The 23,100-nt window shown below is 50.0% G+C and overlaps 1 protein-coding gene across 2 annotated transcripts in view; it reads right to left on the bottom strand.

Annotated features, from left to right (window-relative positions):
• tbc1d2 (TBC1 domain family, member 2) overlaps nt 1–23,100 on the bottom strand; it is an 80,366-nt gene that overhangs the window by 46,032 nt on the left and 11,234 nt on the right. For both annotated transcript variants that reach the window (XM_072517364.1, XM_072517365.1), the window contains exon 2: nt 10,820–10,967. In XM_072517364.1, coding sequence (XP_072373465.1) covers nt 10,820–10,967 — 148 coding nt within the window. The remainder of the gene's footprint in view (nt 1–10,819; nt 10,968–23,100) is intronic.

Below are 23,100 nucleotides of genomic sequence, written 5' to 3'. Positions count from 1 at the left end.
CTCTCAAGGCAAATTTTACCCTCTCCAATTTAATGAACCTTGCCATGTCGCTGATCCAGGCTTCCACGCTTGGGGGCCTCGCATCTTTCCACTATAGCAGAATCCTCCCCCGGGCTACCAGGGACGCAAAGGCCAGAATACCGGCCCCTTTCGCCTCCTGCACTCCCGGCTCGTCCGATACCCCAAATAGTGCTAACCCCCAGCTCGGCTTAACCCGGGTGTTCACCACCTTAGACACCGTCCTCGCAATACCCCTCCAGAACCCATCCAGCGCCGGGCACGCCCAGAACATGTGGGTGTGATTTGCTGGGCTCCCCGAGCACCTCCCACGCCTGTCTTCCACCCCAAAGAACCTGGTCAGCCTCGCCCCTGTCATATGCGCTCTGTGAAGAACCTTAAATTGTATCAGGCTAAGCCTGGCGCTAGAGAAGGAAGAATTAACCCTACCCAGGGCGTCCACCCTCGTACCCTCGTGTATCTCCTCCCCAAGCTCCTCCTCCCATTTACCCTTTAGCTCCTCCACCGAGGTCTCCTCCTCCTCCTGCATCTCCTGGTAGATCGCTGAGACCCTGCCCTCTCCAACCCACACCCCCGAGAGCACCCTATCCTGGATCCAGCCTGCTGGAAGCAGCGGGAACTCCCTCACCTGCCGTCTTCCAAATGCCCTTACCTGCATGTACCCGAAGGCATTTCCGGGGGGAAGCCCAAATTTTTCCTCCAGCACCCCAAGGCTCGCAAACGTCCCATCTAAAAACAGGTCCCCCATCCTTCTAATTCCTGCCCTGTGCCAGCTCAGGAACCCTCCATCCATTCTCCCCGGGACGAACCGATGGTTCTCCCGGATCGGGACCAAACTGAAGCCTCTATCTCACCCTTGTGGCGTCTCCACTGTCCCCAAATTTTCAAAGTCGCCGCCCCCACCGGACTCGTGGTGTACCTAGTCGGCGGGAACGGCAGCGGTGCTGTCACTAGCGCTCCCAGAGTCGTGCCCACACAGGACGCCATCTCCAGCCTCTTCCACGCCGCCCCCTCCCCCTCCATTACCCACTTGCGTATCATCGCCACATTGGCAGCCCAGTAATACCCACACAGATTAGGTAACGCTGACCCTCCTCTGTCCCTCCTCCGCTCCAGAAACACCCTTCTCACCCTCGGGGTCTTTTTCGCCCACACGAATCCCATGATGCTCCTGCTGACATGCTTAAAAAAGACCTTAGGGATCAGGATGGGGAGGCACTGGAATACAAAAAGGAACCTCGGGAGCACCGTCATTTTCACCGACTGCACCCCACCCGCCAGGGAGAGTGGCAGCATATCCCACCTTTTAAACTCCTCCTCCATCTGCTCCACCAGTCGCGTCAAGTTGAGCTTGTGTAGGGCACCCCAGCTCCTGGCCACCTGGATCCCCAGGTACCGAAAACTCCTTTCCGCCCTTTTAAATGGAAGCTCGTCTATCCCCCTTCCCTGGTCCCCTGGGTGTACCACGAAGAGCTCACTCTTCCCCACGTTGAGCTTATACGCGGAAAAGTCCCCAAACTCCCTGAGGATCTGCATCACCTCCGGCATCCCCCCACACTGGGTCCGCCACATACAGTAACAGGTCATCGGCATACAACGAAACCCAGTGTTCCTCCCCCGCCCCGGACCAGCCCCCTCCAGTTCCTGGGCTCCCTCAGAGCCATAACCAAAGGCTCAATTGCCAATGCAAATAGCAAGGGGGATAGGGGGCACCCCTGCCTCGTCCCCCGGTACAGCCAAAAGTATTCCGACCTCCACCGATTCATGGCCACACTCGCCACCGGGGCTTCGTAAAGTAGCCACCCCCAGGACACAGTCCTCAATCCTGGTAGCCAACACCTTCGCTAACAGCTTCCCGTCCACGTTGAGGAGAGAGATTGGCCTATACCACCCACACTGTAATGGGTCCTTGTCCCGCTTCAAGATCAGCGAGATCAGCGCCCTGGACATCGTCGGGGGTAGGGCCCCCCCTCCCTCACCTCATTGAAAGTCCTCACTAATAGAGGGCCCAGCAGGTCCATGTACTTCCGGTAAAATTCCACCAGGAACCCATCTGGCCCCGCTGCCTTCCCCGCCTGCATACTTCCCAATGCAGCAGCAACCGAGTTCCCCCACCCCCCTCCCAGCTAGGTCCCCCCCTAGCTGCGTTGCTTCCCCAAAACACTCCCGTAAGTCAGCTGACTCCTGCTGACCCCGGCTACTCCTGCCACTCCATCGACCCCCCAGTGTGGTAGTCTCCCCTACCCCTCGCGTCCATCAGCGGGTGCTCCTCTCCAACACCGCCCTTCCCCCCCGGCCCCGCCCCCTTCCTTCCCTAGCGCAGGAAAAAGCCCGCACTTCCCAGCAAACCGATCCCGCCCTCTCTGGCGCAGCTCCCTTTTGCGGCCTAATCCCAGCTCCCCCACCTCGGGTCTCCCATCTCCCCTCCCCGCAACGGGGCCCCGTCCTTCCAACCACCGACGCCCACACTCTCACAAAATGGTTCACTTCGAACCATTTCACTCTACCCCACCCGGCACCCAAGGAAACAATACAGAACAGAACAGAACATCCCCCAAAGCACAGTAACCACAGTAGCCCCCCGCAACCTCCCCTCACAACCGACCCTCAGTCAGTGTCCAACTTTTCGGTCTGAATAAAGGTCCATGCCTCCTCCGGCATCTCAAAGTAACGATGCCGGTCCTTAAACGTGACCCACAGTCGCGCCGGCTGCAGCATCCCGAATTTCACCCCCTTCCGATGCAGAACCGCCTTAGCTCGATTGTATCCGGCCCTCTTCTTGACCACCTCCGCGCTCCAGTCCTGGTATATGTGGACCTCTGCATTCTCCCACCTCCTTTTTTGCCCATCTTAGGACACACTCCCCGTCCACCAAGCGGTGGAACCGCACCAATACCGCCCGCGGCGGCTCGTTAGACTTGGGCCTCCTCGCCAGGACTCAGTGGGCCCCATCCAGCTCCAGGGGTCTCAGGAAGGCACCCACGCCCATCAACGTGTTCAGCATCGTGACCACATATGCTCCAGCATCCAACCCCTCCACTCCCTCCGGGAGACCCAGAATCCGCAAGTTCTTCCTCCTCGACCGATTCTCCATGTCCTCGAACTTCTCCTGCCATTTCTTATGCATCGCCTCGTGCGCCTCTACCTTCACCGCCAGGCCCAATATCTCGTCCTCTTTCTCCGAGGCCTTCTGCCGCACCTCCCGGATCGCCGCCCCTTGGGCCTTCTGGGTCTCGACAAGCTTGTCAAAGAACAAAGAACAAAGAACAAAGAAATGTACAGCACAGGAACAGGCCCTTCGGCCCTCCAAGCCCGTGCCGACCATACTGCCCGACTAAACTACAATCTTCTACACTTCCTGGGTCCGTATCCTTCTATTCCCATCCTATTCATATATTTGTCAAGATGCCCCTTAAATGTCCCTATCGTCCCTGCCTCCACTACCTCCTCCGGTAGTGAGTTCCAGGCACCCACTACCCTCTGCGTAAAAAACTTGCCTCGTACATCTACTCTAAACTTTGCCCCTCTCACCTTAAACCTATGCCCCCTAGTAATTGACCCCTCTACCCTGGGGAAAAGCCTCTGACTATCCACTCTGTCTATGCCCCTCATTGTCGATCGAAGCCTTCATCGGCTCCAGAAGCTCTGCTTTCAATTCCGCGAAGCAGCGCTTGAGAAACTCCTGCTGTTCCTGCGACCACTGCGCCCATGCTGCCTGGTCTCACCCGCCGCCATCTTGGCTTTCCTCCCTCGCACTTTTCGCTGCACCAGAATTACTTTTTTCACCGTTCCACTCCTGGTCCAATCCATACAGTGCCGGGGAAATCGTACTGTCACCTTCCCACACTGGGAACTGTCGAACAAATGCCGCTGGGGCCCCTAAAAAGAGCCCAAAAGTCTGTTTCTGGCGGGAGCTGCCGAAGGTGTGACTTAGCTCAGCATAGCCGCAACCGGAAGCCGTCCGTGTGGAGACTTGAGCACAAAATCTAGGCTAACGCTCCCAATGCGTAACTGAGGGAATGCTGCACTGCCCTCAGAGAAGATATCAAATGGAGACTCTGTCAGCTTCCTCAGGTGAATGACAAATATCCCACAGTTTATGGGGGCGATTCTCCGATATTGAGGCCAAGTGTTCGCGCCGTTGTGAACGCCATCGCGTTTCACGACGGCGCAAACAGGGCTCGGACACGACCTATTCTGGCCGCGCAATCCTGTGCATGCGCGGGGAACGTCTTACGCACGCCGGCCCCTCACCAACATGCCGCCGGTGTTCTGGGGCTGCGCGCGGAAGGAGGTAGTCCCGGGGGGGGAGAGGCCGGCCCGCCGATCAGTGGGCCCCGATCGCGGGCCAGACCCCATTGGAGGCCACCCTGGTGAAGGAGCCCCCCCACAGACCACCCCCCAGCGTTCCCGCAGAGTTCCCACTGGCAGCGACCTGGGGTGGACGGCTCCGGCGGGAACATTTCGTGTCGTAGCGGCCGCTCAGCCCATCCGGCCAGAGAATCGCTGCTCGCCGGTTCTCCGAGTGGCCCGGTGCGAATCGCGTGCCGCTGGTTTCCGGAGGGTGGGAGAATCGCGTGCGGGGGTCGGGGTGGCGTGGCACAATTCGCGCGGCACCCCGGCGATTCTCCCACCCTGCGTGGGGGGGGGGGGGGGGGGAGAATAGCGCCCAGTATCTTGAAGGGGAACAGGGGAGTTCTCCCTGGTGTCCTGGCCAACATTTATCAACCTTAAAAATAGATTGTCTGGTTGCTGTCACATTGGTGTTTGTTGAAGCTTGCTGTGCGCAAATTGGCTGCTGTGCTTACCACATTATAACAATGTGAGGCAGCAGTGCTAACCACTCAACATGAGCCCAAATGACACCACTGCCTCACAGAGGTACGAATGCCCCACACAAATGGATCAGAGGTCACGTCAGGGCCAACGGGTCAGGAGATGGGGGGCATGGCAGCACAGTGGTTAGCACAGTTGCTTCACAGCTCCAGGGTCCCAGGTTCGATTCCTGGCTTGGATCACTGCTTGTGTGGAGTTTGCACTTTCTCCCCATGTGTGCATGGGTTTCCTCCGGGTGCTCCGGTTTCCTCCCACAGTCAAAGATGTACAGGTTAGGTGGATTGGCCATGCTAAATTGTCCTTAGTGCTCAAAAAGGCTGGGTTGTGTTGGGTGGGGTTACTGGGTTACGGGGATAGGGTGGGGGTGTGGGCTTGGGTGAGGTGCTCTTTCCAGGGGCCAGTGCAGACTCGATGGGCTGAATGGCCTCCTTCTACGACTTCAGATGACCATCCTGCCACGCCAAGGGCTGAGAGGAACCTTTTGTGGTCACATGGCTCACCAATGTAGCATGGGAATTTTTTCTATGGCGTATCTAACACTGGACACCCTAAAATAATTGGGATGGAACGAAATGGCCGGAATCCTCCAGCCGCTGGGATTTCCTGTTCCCATCGGCAGCGCACCCCGCCCGTGGGATTCCCGACAACGTGGGATGGCTTCAATGTGATATCCCATTGACAAGCAGCGGGAAGAGGCAATCCCAGCTCCAGCGGACGGCGCATCACCGAGAAACATGCTGCTGGGGGACCGGAGAATTCTGCCCAATGGTTCCTCTAGTATTCAACTGAGGGTCAGTTGAGTGCCTAGAATCACCAGCAATTGAAGTTGAGCTCCTGAGCAAAGCCAGGAGAAATATCAGAGGAGCTTTAAAAGAAAAAGGCCAAGGTGTTTGGGCTTTGGCTCCTATCTGGGTGCAAATTGAGCTCAGGATTCTGCTAGTTTTAAGAAGGGTTTTTCTTTTAATCAGATTCTTTCGCGCCAACCTCAGTTGGAGACGCCAAATGTGAAATCGTCCATGAACCAGTGCAAATTTTACATTGGAAAACATTCTTTGATACGGTTAACAGAGGTAATATGACGAACGGAGGTGAAAATGAGTTTAACTGCAAAAGTAAGCATTTTAATCAGAGAATCTAGTCAGGCACCACTGAGCTTCAAATCACCGAATATAACTTTAAAAGCTGCACAGGACTGTTGGCTAGATTCGTTTAGGCACAGTGGTGAATATTGGTGAGCTTTTGTTTAATATGTCGTGTTTAAATGCTTTAATTAATTGTGCAAATTAGTGTCTGTGTTTCTCAACAAAAAGCGCTGACTTTGAAGAGTCTCTGCACATGGGTGTTATTAGCAGAGCCACGGAGATTAACTCGATCAATGGATGTGGCCTGTTTGTAGGCAGTTCAGCTCCCAGCACAATCTTCCTTAAGGCAACGAAACGAATCGCAGAAACTCAGTCTGCGCTAAATCCTATTTGTAGTTGAAATTCCACAATCTTTCAATGTCATAGAATTTACAGTGCTGCATGTGCTGCTTTGGCCAATTTCAAGCAAACCGCAGCAAATAAACCAACATAATCGAGCAGAAACTCCCAGCCTACGCATTTTTGTTTTCATTTTAATGTCTTAACAGCAGGGGAGGCATTTTGGCCGATTGTGTCCATGCCAGCTCTCTGTAGAGCAAGCTAGTCATTCGCCCGCTCGATCCCTGCATTTCAATACCACGAGGGGTCTGCGCAGGGTGGATAGAGATTAAACTGTTCCCACTCGTCAGAGGGTCGAGAACGAGGGGGGGACAGAATTAAAGTACATGGCAAAAAAAAAAGGAGTGACACGAGGAAAAGCTTTGTTAGCTTGGCGAGTGTTTAAGGTCATTCCCAGCCTGAGAAGCAAGTTCAATCACAGCACTCAAGAAGGAATTAGATTGTTATCTGACAGGGAAGAATGTGCAGGGTTGCGGGGAGAAGGCGGGAGAATGACACTAAGTGAGTTGCTCACTCGGGGAGCTGGTGCAAACTCAACGGGCCGAGTGGCCTCATTCTGGGCTGTCATCACGCTGCGATTTTGTAAATCTGCAAGTTTATTTCCCTCAAGTGGCCGTTTCGAACCGTTTCACTGTTGTAAAATTCTCGGCAAAGGGCGAGAAAACAAAGAGGCTGTTTGATTAGATGGGGCGGCTGCAGGCAGGAGATCATGCGATGGAGCCTCCAGGAATACGTCCAATCAGAGTTGGCAATCCAAGGCTAGAGTAGAAATATAACCTCGCCCTCAGTCCTCATGAAGTCTGCCAAAGGCTATCTTTCTCTCAAAAGTTGTGAAAGTCTGCAGCAACAACTTGGTGTTTATGGCACATCTTTAATGTCATAAAAAGTCCCAAATGGCTTCACAAGGCTGTATGAGGCAACATTTGACACCAGGCCACAGGAGGAGATATTAGGCAGATGACCAAAAGCTTGGTCAAAGAGGCGGGGTTTTTTTTTAAGGAGAGTCTTAAAGGAGGAAAGACTTTTAGGGAGGGAATTCTAGACCTTGGGATCTCGGCATCTGAATGTAACCCCCATCAAAACAGTGGAGCGATTCAGACCGCGAAGCCTGAATTAGACAAATGCAAATATCTCAGAGGATTGAGGGGCTGTAGGAGATGGCAGAGATAGGGAGGGAAGAGGCTATGCAGGATGTTGAAAGCAAGGATGAGGATTTAGAAGTCAAGGCGTTGCTCGATGTGGTGCCAACGTAGGTCAGCGGGCGCAGGGGTGAAGGGGGATCAAGACTTTGTGCAAGTAAGGATATGGTTTCTGGACGGCCTCCGGTTTCCAGATGACGCAACGTGGGAAGCCAGCCAGGAGTGTAATGAAATAGTCAGGTGTAGGGGTAACAAAGGCATGGGTTAGAGTTCCAGTAGCAGTCAGAGGCTGGACTGGGCAATGATACAGAGAGGGAAATAGGAGAATTTTAGTGACGGAAGTTCACCTTGGGGTCAAATATGACACCAAGTCAGCGAGGAGACTGGGCAGCCTCGGAGAGTTGTTGGGGAGATGGAGGCAGAAACCAAAACATTCAGTTCACAATGTCTTGAGACTCTTAGGGGGTTTGATACCCAGAGGCCCTGTCAGTCTGTCTGGTCATGTAGATGCAAAAGATAATTGAGTGATGTTTAAAGAGCAAGAGAGTCACCCCAACTGTTATTCATTCCATGGTCAACTGCACCAGAACATTTGCAGGGACCAGCTGGTCACAAAAAAGCTGCCGCAATTGCGTTAATGTAATGTGTCAGCCCTGGCTCAGTTGGTAGCACTCGCGCCTCTGAGTCAGAAGGTTGTAGGTTCAAGCCCCATACCAAAGGTTTGAGCGCAAATCTAGGCCCAGACTCCCAGCGTCAGTGCTTAGGGAGTGCTGCACTGTCAGAGACGCCATCTTTCAGATGTTTAGCCGTGACCCTGTCTAACGTGCTCAGGTGTATGTGAAATAAAGTACTTGGCAAAAAAAAGGGAGTGACACGAGGAAAAGCTTTGTTAGCTTGGCGCGTGCCCCTATTTCATCAAAGAGCAGAGCTCTCCCTGTGCCCTGGAAAATATTTACCTCTCATCCATTTACCTGGCAATTAGCGCTGGGCTTGGAGACTTGCAATGTGGCTATCATATTTCCTTCAAAATAAGTGACTACCCTTAAAAAGATAGTTAATTGGCTATGAAGCATTTATAATATCCTGAGATTGTGAAAGGTGCTATACAATTGCAACTTAATTTTAAAACATCCCAACCACATGAACGTTCCCTACCTTTTAACTGGATGACATTTACTTTGTTTGAGCGCCAGTGGTGAGGTTTATAGGGCACCCTGCAGTCACAGCATTGCGTTATATTGTGATTTAAAGGATACTTGTTATTCTTGGAGTTATTAGCCATTTGCAACATGTAGGAAAGGAGAACGATCAGTTCACAGTATATTGTGTCAGCTTACAGAAACAACAAACTACCGACAGCATTTACACAGCGCCTTTGACATAGTACACTGCCCCCAGGCACTTCACAGAGCAGTTACATGAGGAAATATCACAACCAGTGACTAAAAGCTCAGTCAAAGAATTAGGTTTCAAGGAGTGTGTTAAGGGAGGAGAGAGAGGGAGTTGGGGAAGCCAAGAGGATGAGGGAGGAACTTCCAGAGCTTGATTCATTTCAGCTGCCATGACCCGATCTCGCAGGAGATCCACAGTTTGGACATTGACTTAGAATTCATAGAATTTACAGCGCACAAGGAGGCCATTCAGCCCATCGTGTCTGTACCGGCCCTCTGAAACAGCACCCTACCTAGGCCCACTCCTCAGTCCTATCCCCGTAAACCCGTAACCCCAGCTCATCTGTGCATTTCAGGGCACTCGAGGGCACTTTTAGCGCGGCCAGTTAATAATAATTCACCACAGATGGAGGCCATTTTGCCCATCAAGTCCATTCCGACTCTCGCAATTCGGCTAGTCCCACTCCCTAGCCCTTTCTCCATAACCCTGCAAATTGTCTCCCTTCAGCTGCCTATCCAATTCCTTTTTGAGCAGCACGATTGAATTTACCTCCACCACACTCGGTCAATGAATTTCATAGAATTTACAGTGCAGAAGGAGGCCATTCGGCCCATCGAGTCTGCATTAGCTCTTGGAAAGAGCACCCTACCCAACTCCACACCATCGCCATAACCCAGTAACCCCACCCAACACTAAGGGCAATTTTGGACACGAAGGGCAATTTAGCACGGCCAATCTACCTAACCTGCACATCTTTGGACTGTGGGAGGAAACCTGAGCACCCGGAGGAAACCCACGCACACACGGGGAGGATGTGCAGACTCCGCACAGACAGTGACCCAAGCCGGAATCAAACCTGGGACCCTGGAGCTGTGAAGCAATTGTGCTATCCACAATGATACCGTGCTGCCCATGAATTCAACATCCTAACCAATCATTGCATAAAAAGGTTTTTCCCCCTCATGTTTCCATTGCTCCTTTTGCCAATCATTTTAAATCTGTGCCCTCTGCTTCTCAACCCCCCCACCAATGGGAACAGTTTCCCCCTGTCCATTCTGTCCAGGCCCCTCCACTATTTTGAACCGCTCGATCAAATCTCCTCTCAACCTCGTCTTCTCCAAGGAAAAGAGCCCCGGCCTCTCTAACCTAGCCACGTAACTGGAGTCCTTCATCCCTGGAACCATTTCCGCAAATCTCTTCTGCACGTTCTCCGAGGTCTTTACTTCCTGCCTAAGGCTGGGTGCCCAGAATCGGACACAACCTCCAGTTGATGCTGAGCAAGGGTTTCATTCGGGTTCGTTATTACTTCCTTCATTTGGTATCCTATGTGCCTTTTCTATTACGAGGGGTAAGTCTAAACCCGGAGGGGGTATTGTGCCGCAATGGAGGCATCCGTGCCGCTGAGCCAGGTTCGAAACCCACCCTCGGACCTGATGGCCAAGGAGGTGTGTTCATAACGCGACCCAAAAAGAAGTTGAGTGTGTCAACCTGCAAATCCTTGCAACACACACCAACGGCAGGCGGTAAGAGCGGGGGAGACTCCCGGTCAGCCACACTTGATGAGAGAGAGATGGGGAAGCTAAGGGGATTAGGGAGAATATTCCAGAGCTTGAGACCCTCAAGCTATAAGCCTCCGGCGGCCTGTTCTGAGAATAACTCTCCAGGGAAACAGACAGAGGTCTTCCTGCACTAGGTGCGGGAAGAGAATCGGAATCGGAATAAACCCCGGACCCAGTATGCCCTATTAGCCACTCTCTCAACTTGTCCTGGCACCTTCAATGATTTGTGCTCATCTGCTCCCAGATCCCTCTGCTCCTGCACCGGCTTTCCAACCCTTCATTTTTTAAACCGCCTCTTCTTGTCCTTCCTACCAAAACGTGGCCCTTTACTTTTCTCTGCTCGACATTTTACATTCGGCTTTGAAACATTTCAATCTGATAAAGGCTGACATACCTTCTCGTTTGGGTTCTGGCAGTAACTCGGGTTGTCCTGGGGAGATGCTGGGGTTATCGATAACAAGATGATTCTGCTCTTCACTGTGCTCCCAGCGTTTCTGCTGGAGCTGCTGTAACCAGTACATCATGACCTCTCCATTTTTTGCCTGAAAACAAATTAATTTTTTTCATAAAAGGCAAAAGACATTTTCGTTACCCAATCCCTTAATTTCACATTCCTCTAACCCAAATAAATTGTGTACATAAATGCTTTTGGATTTTAACTGAAAAAAAAAATTGTTTTTAAAACAACAATAACTTGCATTTGTATAGCACCATGAACTGTAGAAACACATCCCAAGGTGCTTCGCTGCAGCGACGATCTGACAACATTTGTCACCGAGTCCCAGGATATCAGAGCAGATGGCCGAAAAGATATGTCGTAATGAGCATCTTAGAGGAGGACAGATTGTTGGAGAGGCGAAGAGGTTCAGGGAGGGTATCCCAGAGCTTGCACAAGAGGACAGAATAGGAGGAGTACAGAGGTCTGAGAGTTGGGAGTCTGAGTTAAATTTGAGTCGTTGCTGATGAGGATCTTGGTCAATGAGAACATGGGAATGGGACTTGATGCCATTTGGGACATGTGTCGCAGAGGTATGGGTTTCCAGTTTCCCGCACTGCTTTTAATTACACACACGCACATTGGCTCTGCAATCTTCCGTTCCACATGACTCTGACTTTCAGATTAGTTAGTCAGTATTGACAAGATACAGGGGCTTAATTCCCTTCCTTGTTTCTGCATCAGTGGGAATTCTTGTTAAGCCAATGGGTCAAATCAAAAATTGATACTCTTTGAAGGGTGGCACGGTAACACAGTGGTTAGAATTCTCCCTCAGTGTACCCGAACAGGCGGCAAAATGTGGCGACTAGGGGCTTTTCACAGTAACTTCATTGCAGTGTTAATGCAAGCCTACTTGTGACAATAAAGATTATTAAATTAATGAAGTTACTGTGAAAAGCACCTGTTCGGATACACTGAGGGAGAATTCAGAATGTCCAAATTACCTAATAGCACGTCTTTCAGACTTGTGGGAGGAAACCGGAGGAAACCCACACAGACTCGGGGAGAATGTGCAGACTCCGCACAGACAGTGACCCAAGCCGGGAATCGAACCTGGATCCCTGGCGCTGGGAAGCTATAGTGCTAACCATTGTGCTACCATGAGGCTAGATAGTAACACGAGGAATAGAAGGATAGGTTAAGATAGGGAGAGATGGGAGGAGACATGTGGAACATAGACTGGTTAAGGGTCGACAGGATGGCACAGTGGTCAGCACTCCAGTTTCACAGCACCGGGGACCCGGGTTCGATTCCTACTTCGGGTGACTGTGTGGAGTTTGCACGTTCTCCCCGTGTCTTCGTGGGTTTCCTCCAGATGATCCAGTTTCCTCCCACAGTCCAAAGATGTGCAGGTTAGGTGGATTGGCCATGATGAATTTGCGGGGTTATGGGGATGGGGCAGGAGTGTGGGCTTTGGTAGGGTGCTTTTTTTGAAGGGTTGGTGCAGACTCGATGGGCTGAATGGCCTCCTTCTGCACTGAAAGGATTCTATAGACTGAATGGTCTGTTTCTGTGCTGGGTGTATATTGTAAGTTGGAGTTGGTGTGGAGAGAAGAGAGAAGTTAATTTTAAGACGCACCTCATGAGACATTTCTGCACTTCCTACTTTTAGTTTCCGATCTCTAGCCTCTGTCCTACCCTTTTTGTTTTTGCTTGCGTGACATTTACATTGTGGTTCTAAATGGCATCAGGGGAGTTAAATTGGAAGCATTGAAATTGAGCAATGGACAAATTCAAGTGCCGAGGCTCAATAATAAACATCAATATTGTTTCCAAGAGTTAAATCCAGTTTAGATTAAATATGGCAAGAGGTAATGACGAATGTGATATAAAATAGTTACTTTAGAGATATTAGTTACTGTAATGTAGATATAGGCCGGTCTAATTCTGTTAGTTCACAGACAAAGGATTTCAGAGAGCATGGCAAGAAAAGGGGGAGGGGTGTCCAGTCGATAAGGAGAAAAGGATGCTGGGTAATAGGAGGCCAGAGGGAGGAATGAGAAGAGAGACCATTAGGATGTATGGCCAGGTCAGGAGGGGTATAGGACGACCTATGGGAATCGTGTATGTGAAACTTGATGCCATTTGAATGTGTTGGTAGAGGTTTCTTTGTTCTACAGACATGGTTCTAGTGGCAGAGGATGCTCAGAAACAGCTGGCTGGACTGAAAGAGTGGGTTAGTTAAAGTGTAGAAGTCCAGGAATCAAAATGGTGTCGAGGTACATTTAGAGAATAAAGTTTGCCAAGTACGCACATTGGGAAAAGACCCAACACCCTTCTCCTGCAAACAATTGAAGATAAAATCAGAAGAAAACCAGGTGGGTGGAGAAAATAGTGAACTGAGGAAGGCTTGAGGAGAGCCAAAGAAGAAGCAAGACGATGTGAACTGCCAGGGCTACGGTTATAGTGGACGAACAATGGGGCGGCATGTGGCGCAATGGTTAGCACTGGGACTGCGGCACTGAGGACCCAGGTTCGACGGACCGGCCGAGACGGCTTCACCTAAGATGGAGACCAGCTCCCCCGCGTATTTGACGACTGAAAGCCTGAGTAAAATTCTTGTCGCTGAGCTTGACAAATCCCGACATTGTTCGGCCCTGGAACTGAAAAGTTCTCTGGAAGAATCGCTGGGTCCAATTCGGCCCTCCCTCGAGACTATTCTTCGAGCTGCTGATTCTCACTCCAACACCCGTACCGACATCGAGACGGCCCTCTCGGACAGGAGATGGGGAACCAAAGGCCCTCTAAGTCCCACCGTTTGGGAAAGAATGATGTCAAAAAGGTGACGGATAATTGGAGCCCCTTCACAAAGCCAGTTTGGCCATCAGATATTATACTAGAAATACAATGTTGGAAACGGCATGCCAGTACCTTAGCCGACAGCTTTACCTCTACATTTAAAAGAGAGATAGGCCAGTATGAGCAACATTCTGTTGGGTCTCGGTCTTTTTTGAGTATTAGCAAGATTGAAGCTTGAGTCAGTGTTGGGGGCAGAGAGCCCCGAGAGTTTATAAATTGATTTAGAGTTCCCATTTCTTTTTTTTTCCAATTAAGGGACAATTTAGCGTGGCCAATCCATCTACCCTGCACATCTTTGGGTTGTGAGGTGAGACCCACTCCACACGGCCAGTGACCCGGGGCCGGGATCGAAGCCGGGTCCTCGGCGCCGTGAGGCAGCAGTGCTAACCACTGCGCCACCTGACCAGACCCGAATGAGCAGGTTCTTCCCGGAGGTGGGGGACAAATGTGAATGGTGCCAGATGTTTTGGGCTTGGCCCAAGCTTGCCGGGTTCTGGACAACCTTCTCCGAGGCAATGTCCAAGGTTGTGGGGGTGACGGTGAAGCCATGCCCAATAGTGGCAATCTTCGGGGTATCGGAGAAGCCAGAGCTACACACGGGGAAGGGGGCCGACGTCCTTGCTTTCGCTTCCCGAATCGCACGCAGGAGAATCCTGCTCGGCTGGCGATCGGCAGCACCACCCAAAGCTGCAGACTGGCTCGCGGACCTCTCGGAATTTCTCCACCTGGAGAAGATTAGATACGCCACCCGAGGGTCAGAGGAAGGGTGCTGAAACCAATGGGAGGGGGGAAGGGGGGATATCATTGACCGATCCAGAGGGCAGCAAAATGTACATACAGTTAGTCAAATGAAGGACAAAACAAACCTCTCTGTAAAATAAAGCAAATTAGCGCGGGCAAGAAAAATGTAATGTATAAAGTAACAACTGTTTATAAATATGAGAAAAGCGAATAAAAAGATTTTCAAAAAAATAAAAAATAAAAATTTGCCGACCTCTCGGTTTGCTGCCAAAGTTGAAATGAAACACCTGGCCAACCCACGCTTTACATTATCTGGTGTAATTATTAACACTAAGGTGTGTCTCCTAAAGGAATGCAATATCAGTGTTAAGGCATTGGAGATGTGAAAGCAGTTTGGAACATGCAAGGGCGGTACAGTGGCACAGTGGTTAGCACTGCTGCCTCACAGCTCCAGGGGCTGGAGTTCGATTCCAACCTCGGGTGACTGTCTGTGTGGAGTTTGCACTTTCTCCCCGTGCGGCGTGGGTTTCCTCCGGGTGCTCCGGTTTCCTCCCACACTCCAAAGATGAGCACAGTAAGAAGTCTTACAACACCAGGATAAAGTCCAACAGGTTTGTTTCAAACACTAGCTTTCGGAGCCCAGCTCCTTCCTCAGGTGAATGAAGAGTTATGTTCCAGAAACATATATATAGACAAATTCAAAGATGCAAGATGCACGGAACAGCCACGGGGACCAAATTTGCACCTCAATATGCCAACATCTTCATGAACAAGTTTGAACAAAACCTCCTCACCACACAGGACCTTCAACCGACGTTATACACCACATACATCGATGACATTTTTTTCCTTTGGACCCACGGCGAAGAATCACTGAAACGACTACATGATGACATCACTAAGTTCCATCACACCATCAGACTCACCATGGACTACTCTCCAAAATCATTTGCATTCTTGGACACACTCACCTCCATCAAGGACGGTCATCTCAGCACTTCACTTTACCGCAAGCCCACAGACAACCTCACGATGCTCCACTTCTCCAGCTCCCACCCTAAACACATTAAAGAATCCATCCCCTATGGACAAGCCCTCCGTATACACAGGATCTGCTCAGACGAGGAGGATCGTAACAGACATCTACAGATGCTGAAAGATGCCCTCGTACGAACGGGATATGGCACTCGACTCATCGATCGACAGTTCCAACGCGCCACAGCAAAAAACCGCACCGACCTCCTCAGAAGACAAACACGGGACACAGCCGACAGAGTACCCTTCGTCGTCCAGTACTTTCCTGGAGCAGAGAAACTACGACATCTTCTTCGCAGCCTTCAACACGTCATCGATGAAGATGAACATCTTGCCAAGGTCATCCCCACACCCCCACTACTTGCCTTCAAACAACCGCGCAACCTCAAACAAACCATTATTTGCAGCAAACTACCCAGCCTTCAGAACAGCGACCACGACACCACACAACCCTGCCATGGCAATCTCTGCAAGACGTGCCAGATCATCGACATGTATACCACCATTACACGTGAGAACACCACCTACCAGATACATGGTACATACTCGTGCGACTCGGCCAACGTTGTCTACCTCATACGCTGCAGGAAAGGATGTTCCGAAGCGTGGTACATTGGAGAGACCATGCAGACGCTGCGACAACGAATGAACGGACATCGCGCGACAATCACCAGGCAGGAATGTTCCCTTCCAGTCGGGGAACACTTCAGCAGCCAAGGGCATTCAGCCTCTGATCTCCGGGTAAGCGTTCTCCAAGGCGGCCTTCAGGACGCGCGACAACGCAGAATCGCCGAGCAGAAACTTATAGCCAAGTTCCACACACATGAGTGCGGCCTCAACCAGGACCTTGGATTCATGTCGCATTACATTCATCCCCCACCATCTGGCCTGGGCTTGCGAAATCCAACCAACTGTCCTGGCTTGAGACAATTCACACCTCTTTAACCTGGGGTTACCCCATCTCTGGATCTGTAAAGACTTAATTACCTGCAAATGCTCACACTCTAAGCATTGTCTGGCATCTTTGAATTTGTCTACATATATGTTTCTGGAACATACCTCTTCATTCACCTGAGGAAGGAGCAGTGCTCCGAAAGCTAGTGTTTGAAACAAACCTGTTGGACTTTAACCAGGTGTTGTAAGACTTCTTACTGTGCTCACCCCAGTCCAATGCCGGCATCTCCACTTCAGTCCAAAGATGTGCAGGTTAGGTGGGTTGGCCATGATAAATTGGTCCTAGGTCGGATTACGGGGCTGGTATGGGGTTTGGGCCTAGATAGGGTGCTGTTTCAGAGGGCTGGTGCAGACTCGATGGGCCGAACGGCCTCCTTTTGCACTGTACGGATTCTGTGATTCTAACTGGACCATTCAGCCCCCACCCTCCCTGGAACAATCACTCCACTCCCAAACCGCGCGAACAAAAACCGAACAAGAAGCAAGAAACCTTCAAATGAATAATATCGTAAGTCAAATCCTAAGCTCCACATTCCAAAGAAGACAAGCAGCAGGTATCCCATCTTGCATCGCATCAGTTAACTAAACAACCCCATTAGAGGGTCGAGCCCCCGACATATGAACTAAATTGTGAAATATGCCATTGAAAAGTTACATATTATAGCCACATAGTAAAAGCTCAAATGCATCCCAATAATCAAACAAACCTGTCATAATATACACCAGTATATCATGGTGCAGACACACACACACACTGATGGACATGCAGTGGGACCAATCAGCATACACAACACCGCAGCCAATCACCAGTGAGAGCACACGCACTATAAAGACAGGGGACAGGAGAGTTCCCGCTCATTCTAGTAGCAGCCAGCTCGGAGCACAGAGCTCACAGCCTGCAACACAGACATTCGCCATGTGCTGAGTGCATCACCTGGTTAGGACTAGGCAAGGGTCAACAGTTAAAGCTGGTATTGCATTTACCCACAGTTCAAGTATGTTAATACAGTTAACCTTTTAATAAAATAGAGTTGCACCACTTCCAGTGTTGGTGACCTGTTTGTGATCCAGAACACCCAACACATCAAAACCCTTGGTTATGAGCATATTAAGTGACCAATACACATAGGATTTACAGTGTGGAAGGAGGCCATTTGGCCCATCGAGTCTGCACCGGCCCTTGGAAAGAGCACCCCACTTAAGCCCCCCACCTCCACCTTATCGCCACACCTCATTAACCCCACCTCACCTTTTTGAACACAAAGGTTCAATTTTAGCATGGCCAATCCACCTAACCTGCGCGTCTTTGGACTGTGGGAGGAAACCGGATCACCCGGAGGAAACCCACGCACACACGGGGAGAACGTGCAGACTCCGCACAGACAGTGACCTAAGTTGGAATCGAACCTGGGACCCTGGAGCTGTGAAGCAACCCTCCTAACCACTGTAAGGCTGAGCATATGTAACAACGGTCAAAGGGGACGTTTTATTAATATGGGGACGAAGCCGGCCGCCTCCTGGATCATCAACCCAGGCACCCGTCAGCTTCTTGGGTTAACACTCAGGTCTGTGACTCCTCCCATAATCCCACTGCTGACCCCACTGACATTAACCCGATCTTTGCTTCTATTTACTGTAACCTTTATAAATCAGGACCCACTCGGATAGCGTCGCAAGGACTGACCTTTTAAATAATTTGGACATCCCTTCTGTGGACGATGGTTTGAGCAGTGACTTGGAGGATCCTCAGCGTCTGGATGAGGTAACAAACTGTATTGAATGGATGCAGAATGTCAAGGCCCAGATGCTGAGGGCTTTCCTATCGATTTTTTATAAAGCATTCTCTGCTCAGCTCGCTCTCTTATTACTCGATACGTCCAACGACCCATTATCTCAGGGCTGTCAAGGGCGGCACGGTGGTGTGGTGGTTAGCACTGCTGCCTCACGGCGCCGAGGACCCGGCTTCGATCCCGGCCCCGGGTCACTGTCCGTGTGGACTTTGCACATTCTCCCCGTGTCTGCGTGGGTCTCACCCCTGTGGTGAACCACTGTAATAGGAGATGTGAGGTGGGACCTGCACTACAGGTTCACTGGTAGCTCCTGCCGGCTGGCTCCGCCCACGGACCCAAAGATGTGCAGGGTAGATGGATTGGCCATGCTATACTGTCCCTTAATTGGAAAAAAAAAATTGCGAACTCTAAATCAATTAAAAAAACTCTCGGGGCTCTCTGCCCCCAACACTGACTCAAGCTTCCAACTTGCTAATACTCAAAAAAGACCGAGACCCTACGGAATGTGGCTCATAGCGACCTATATCTCTTTTAAATGTGGAGGTAACGCTGTCGGCTAAAGTGCTGGCATGCCGTTTAGATCATTGTATCTCTAGTATAATATCTGATGGCCAAACTGTCTTTGTGAAGGGGCTCCAATTATCCGTCACCTTCTTGACATCATTCTTTCCCAAACGGTGCGACTGACCCCGAGGTTGTTGTCCCTCTGGATGTGGAGCGGGCCTTTGACCTGGCGAGTGGGGTTATTTGCTTACAATTTGGGGTTTGGCTCAAAAGATTTTTTGGGATTCACCTTCGCTGTACCCCCTGTGTGCAAACTAACTCTCTATACTCAGGGTACATCCTTCTATCCAGAGGAATCTGTCACAAGTGCCCTTTGTCTCCACTCCTTTTTTCCCTGGCGATAGAACCCCTGTCCTTAGCCTTAAAGTCGTCAACGCCGTTAAAGGGCAGCCACCGAACAGGCGTGGAGCACCAGGTGTCCTTATACGCTGATGATCTGCTTTTCTAGATTACTAACCCCATCGCCTGTGTTGGCGACATAATGAATATTCTCAGCACCTTTGGCTATTTCACGGCTATAAATTGAATATCATCAAAAGTGAGTGTTTCCCAATAATGCTATTGCCAAACAAATCCTTCCAGGAACTTTGCGGTTTTGTATATCCAGTTCTGATTTTCACTACTTAACTGTGAACATAACGCACTCTCTTATGTCTCTTAATGAAACAAACTTTACTCGCCTGGTCATCAAAATGAAGGCAGATTTACAGCGCTGGGATAGTTTGCCTCTTTCCTTCACCAGCAGAATTCAATCTATATAGATGAACATTCTACTCAGGTTCTTGTTTCTTTTTCAATGTCCCCCTATCATCTTACCAAAATCATTTTTGTTATGGTAAATAAGTTGATATCAACATTTATCAGGGCAGAAAACCGGAGCTCATGGCGAGGTGGAAGGCCGATGTCGTGGCCTTCGCCTCTCTATGATTGCACAGCGACGCATTTTACTGGAGTGGCGGTCGGCATCGCCACCGGGGGTAGCGGCTTGGTTGGGTGACCTGTACGACTTCCTGCGGCTGGAAAAGATAAAATATGAGCTAAGGAGCTCAGCAGAGGGGTATGAGACAAGGTGGGAGATGTTCGTAACCGCGTTTGGGGAGTTGTTCGTCGCGCCGGGGGGGTGAAAAAGAAGAAACATTGTGCAAATTGTATCAAAGAGAGATACTTCAGAGACCGAGATGGGACGGTGGGCTTGAATTGCATAACCTATTGTACAATCATTGGGCTGCCAATATACTAAAGATTTTAATATGGTGCCACGATCTCAGGGAAACTGGTGTCTTGTGGAAGTGTATTCCTACTGCTCATTCTCTCTTTCTATCTTTATTTATGCCCCTCTGTCCCTTTCTCCTTCTAAATATGCACCGAACCCTGTGGTCATCTCCACTTTAAAAATATGGAAACAATTCTGTCAACACGTTAAACTCACGGCTCCCTCGCTTGTGGGCCCTATTTGTAACAACCACTTATTCTTGCCTTCCAAACTTGACTAAGCCTTTGCCTTTTGGAGGGCATGAGGTCTCGAGTATTTCACTGATATGTTTGCAGATGGGTCCATTGCCAGCTTTAATGAGCTTGCAGCCAAATTTAACCCGCCCCAATCTAGTCTTTACCGCTATTTTCAGGCCAAAGGTTTGTTCATTTTCATTGTATCTCGAATAACGACGGGTCAGAATATAGGAGGGAGTTAGAGAATCGAGTGGAGTTGTGCAGCGACAACAATCTATCCCTCAATGCCAGCAAAACTAAAGAGCTGGTCATTGACTTCAGGAAGCAAAGTACTGTACCCACCCCTGTCAGCATCAATGGGACCGAGGTGGAGATGGTTAACAGTTTCAAATTCCTAGTGTACACATCTCCAAAAATCTGTCTTGGTCCACCCACGTCGACGCTACCACCAAGAAAGCACAACAGCGCCTATACTTCCTCAGGAAACTAAGGCAATTCGGCATGTCCACATTAACTCTTACCAACTTTTACAGATACACCATAGAAAGCATCCTATCAGGCTGCATCACATCCTGGTATGGCAACTGCTCGGCCCAAGTCTGCAAGAAACTTCAGAGAGTTGTGAAACAGCCCAGTCCATCACACGAACCTGCCTCCCATCCATTGACTCCATCTACACCTCCCGCTGCCTGGGGAAAGCGGGCAGCATAATCAAAGACCCCTCCCACCCAGCTTACTCACTCTTCCAACTTCTTCCATCAGGCAGGAGATACAGAATTCTGAGAACACGCACGAACAGACTCAAAAACAGCTTCTTCCCCGCTGTCACCAGACTCCTAAACGACCCTCTTATGGACTAACCTCATTAACACTACACCCCTGTATACTTCACCCGATGCCGGTGTTATGTAGTTACATTGTGTACCTTGTCTTGCCCTGTTATGTATGTCTTTTCATGTATCTGTTGAGCTGCTGATAGAAACATACTTTTCACTGTACCTCGGTACACGTGACAATGAACAAAATCTAATCCAATCCAATTTAAATTGTTTTTTTTGTTTGCGTAGGGAATGTTTGCTTGTCTGTTTACTGGGGAGCGGGGGGGGTAAGGGGGGGGTGGGCTGCTGGAGCCATGTCAATGTATCGTATTGTACTTTGCCTGCTCATTTTCTCTTTTTGAAAACCAATAAAAATAATTTTTTAGAAACATTTACAGCCAGGGACCAATGCCAGAAAGTAATTTGTAAAAAGGCAGGAAACATCTGCTGGAGTCCAGATATTGGAATCATTTCCCTTTTGACATGGTTATTTTTGGAACTGCATATCTTTTTCCTAATTGGGGCGATGAATTGGCGCAATGCTTCACTGAGGAAAAGAAATAGCTGTCTTAAACTTGCACGTTGGAATGTGTAACTGGGTCTAGATTTTAACTTATCACCCCAGGTTGGGGGGGGGGGTGTTGCCGGGGGGGGGGGGGGGGGGGGGGTCCCAGGGGGTGAGCTGCAACACTTCTTTTAGCTGGAAGTAAAAATGGGCACTGTATATAGCTGGCATTGCACCCAGACCTGTCAAATCAGGTTGCTTTCAGATTGGTGCCACTAATTTCACTACCGGTTTCTGGCCACAGTTTCCCTCTACATGATGAAGCAGTGGTGCCACGTTAGAGCCAAGTCTGAAAGAAGCAACTTCAGTCTGTAAGTGAGGTCGAGCCCCATCATGATGTTGTGCCAACTGATGGGAGCAGTGAGCTCGGCACGACGACTTTACTGCAGCGAACGTTTCGTTTCGAGACATTTCCTGGTGTCAAATCAGGCCAGGTTTGGCAGCAGGCCGCATGAGAATTAGGTCCAAAAACGAGGTTCCAAGGGTGTCTTAAAGCACAAGCGAAAGGCGGCGAGCTGGAGGAATTATAGCCCCTTTTTTGTAATTAACAAACGTGTTGACTCATTGTCCTGCTGCAAGAATAAACATGGCAAATTTATTTTTAACCTTACCAGCATCGTTGAGAATTGCTTCACAGGAAAGGTGATGGAAGCTGATTCTCTCGATAATTTAACTAAGGAAATGGAATAGGTATTGGAGGGTCAGGGACTTACTGAGTCACAGACAATAAATGAGGATGTGAGACTTCAGCACGACTATCCTTTCTAAGAGCTGGCACAGGCATGGTGAACGGTCTTTGTCGGTGTTGTAAATTTGTAGGAATTTCCTCGACAATTTCAGCTGCAGCACAAAGACTGGTCTTTGTTAGTGTTTATTGACTCGCAAGCCTTCTTCTACCAATTTTACAGGGAGACGGTGACACACTGGTAATATCACCAGACTTGTAATCCAGAGATCTCGGGGTCAGAGGACACGGGTTTAAACACACCATGGCATATGGTGAAACTTAAAATTCGGTTAACCTAGTCTCGGTAATAGCGCCTGTGAAACTATCAGCGATCGTTATAAAAATCCAGCTGGTTCACTAATGTCCTTTGGGGAAGGAAATCTGCCGTCCTTACCTGGTCTGACCTACATGTGACTCCAGCCCCACAGCAATGTGGTCGACTCTTAACTGCCCTCTGAAATGGCCGAGCGAGACGCTCGGTTCAAGGACATTTAGGGATGGCCAACAAATGCTTCTACCCACATCTCATGAAGAGGATAAATTTGGAAATCTCCATCTATCCTTCTGTTCCTTTTGCCCTCAGGTATTTATCATGTCCGCATGCTAAGTGGGAGAAAAAATCTAAACATTTTCCACCTCCACTGTCTCAGACGCAACCTCAACAACTCAGAGGACCTGGAACAAATTCCTGGAGCACGTCCTCCCCGTGTCTGCGTGGGTTTCCTCCGGGTGCTCCG

Source organism: Scyliorhinus torazame, chromosome 9 (genome assembly GCF_047496885.1).
Source record: "Scyliorhinus torazame isolate Kashiwa2021f chromosome 9, sScyTor2.1, whole genome shotgun sequence".
Classification (NCBI taxonomy): Eukaryota; Metazoa; Chordata; class Chondrichthyes; order Carcharhiniformes; family Scyliorhinidae; genus Scyliorhinus; species Scyliorhinus torazame.
The sequence above is the reverse complement of the archived record's forward strand: the minus strand, read 5'-3'. Positions and strand labels throughout refer to the sequence as shown.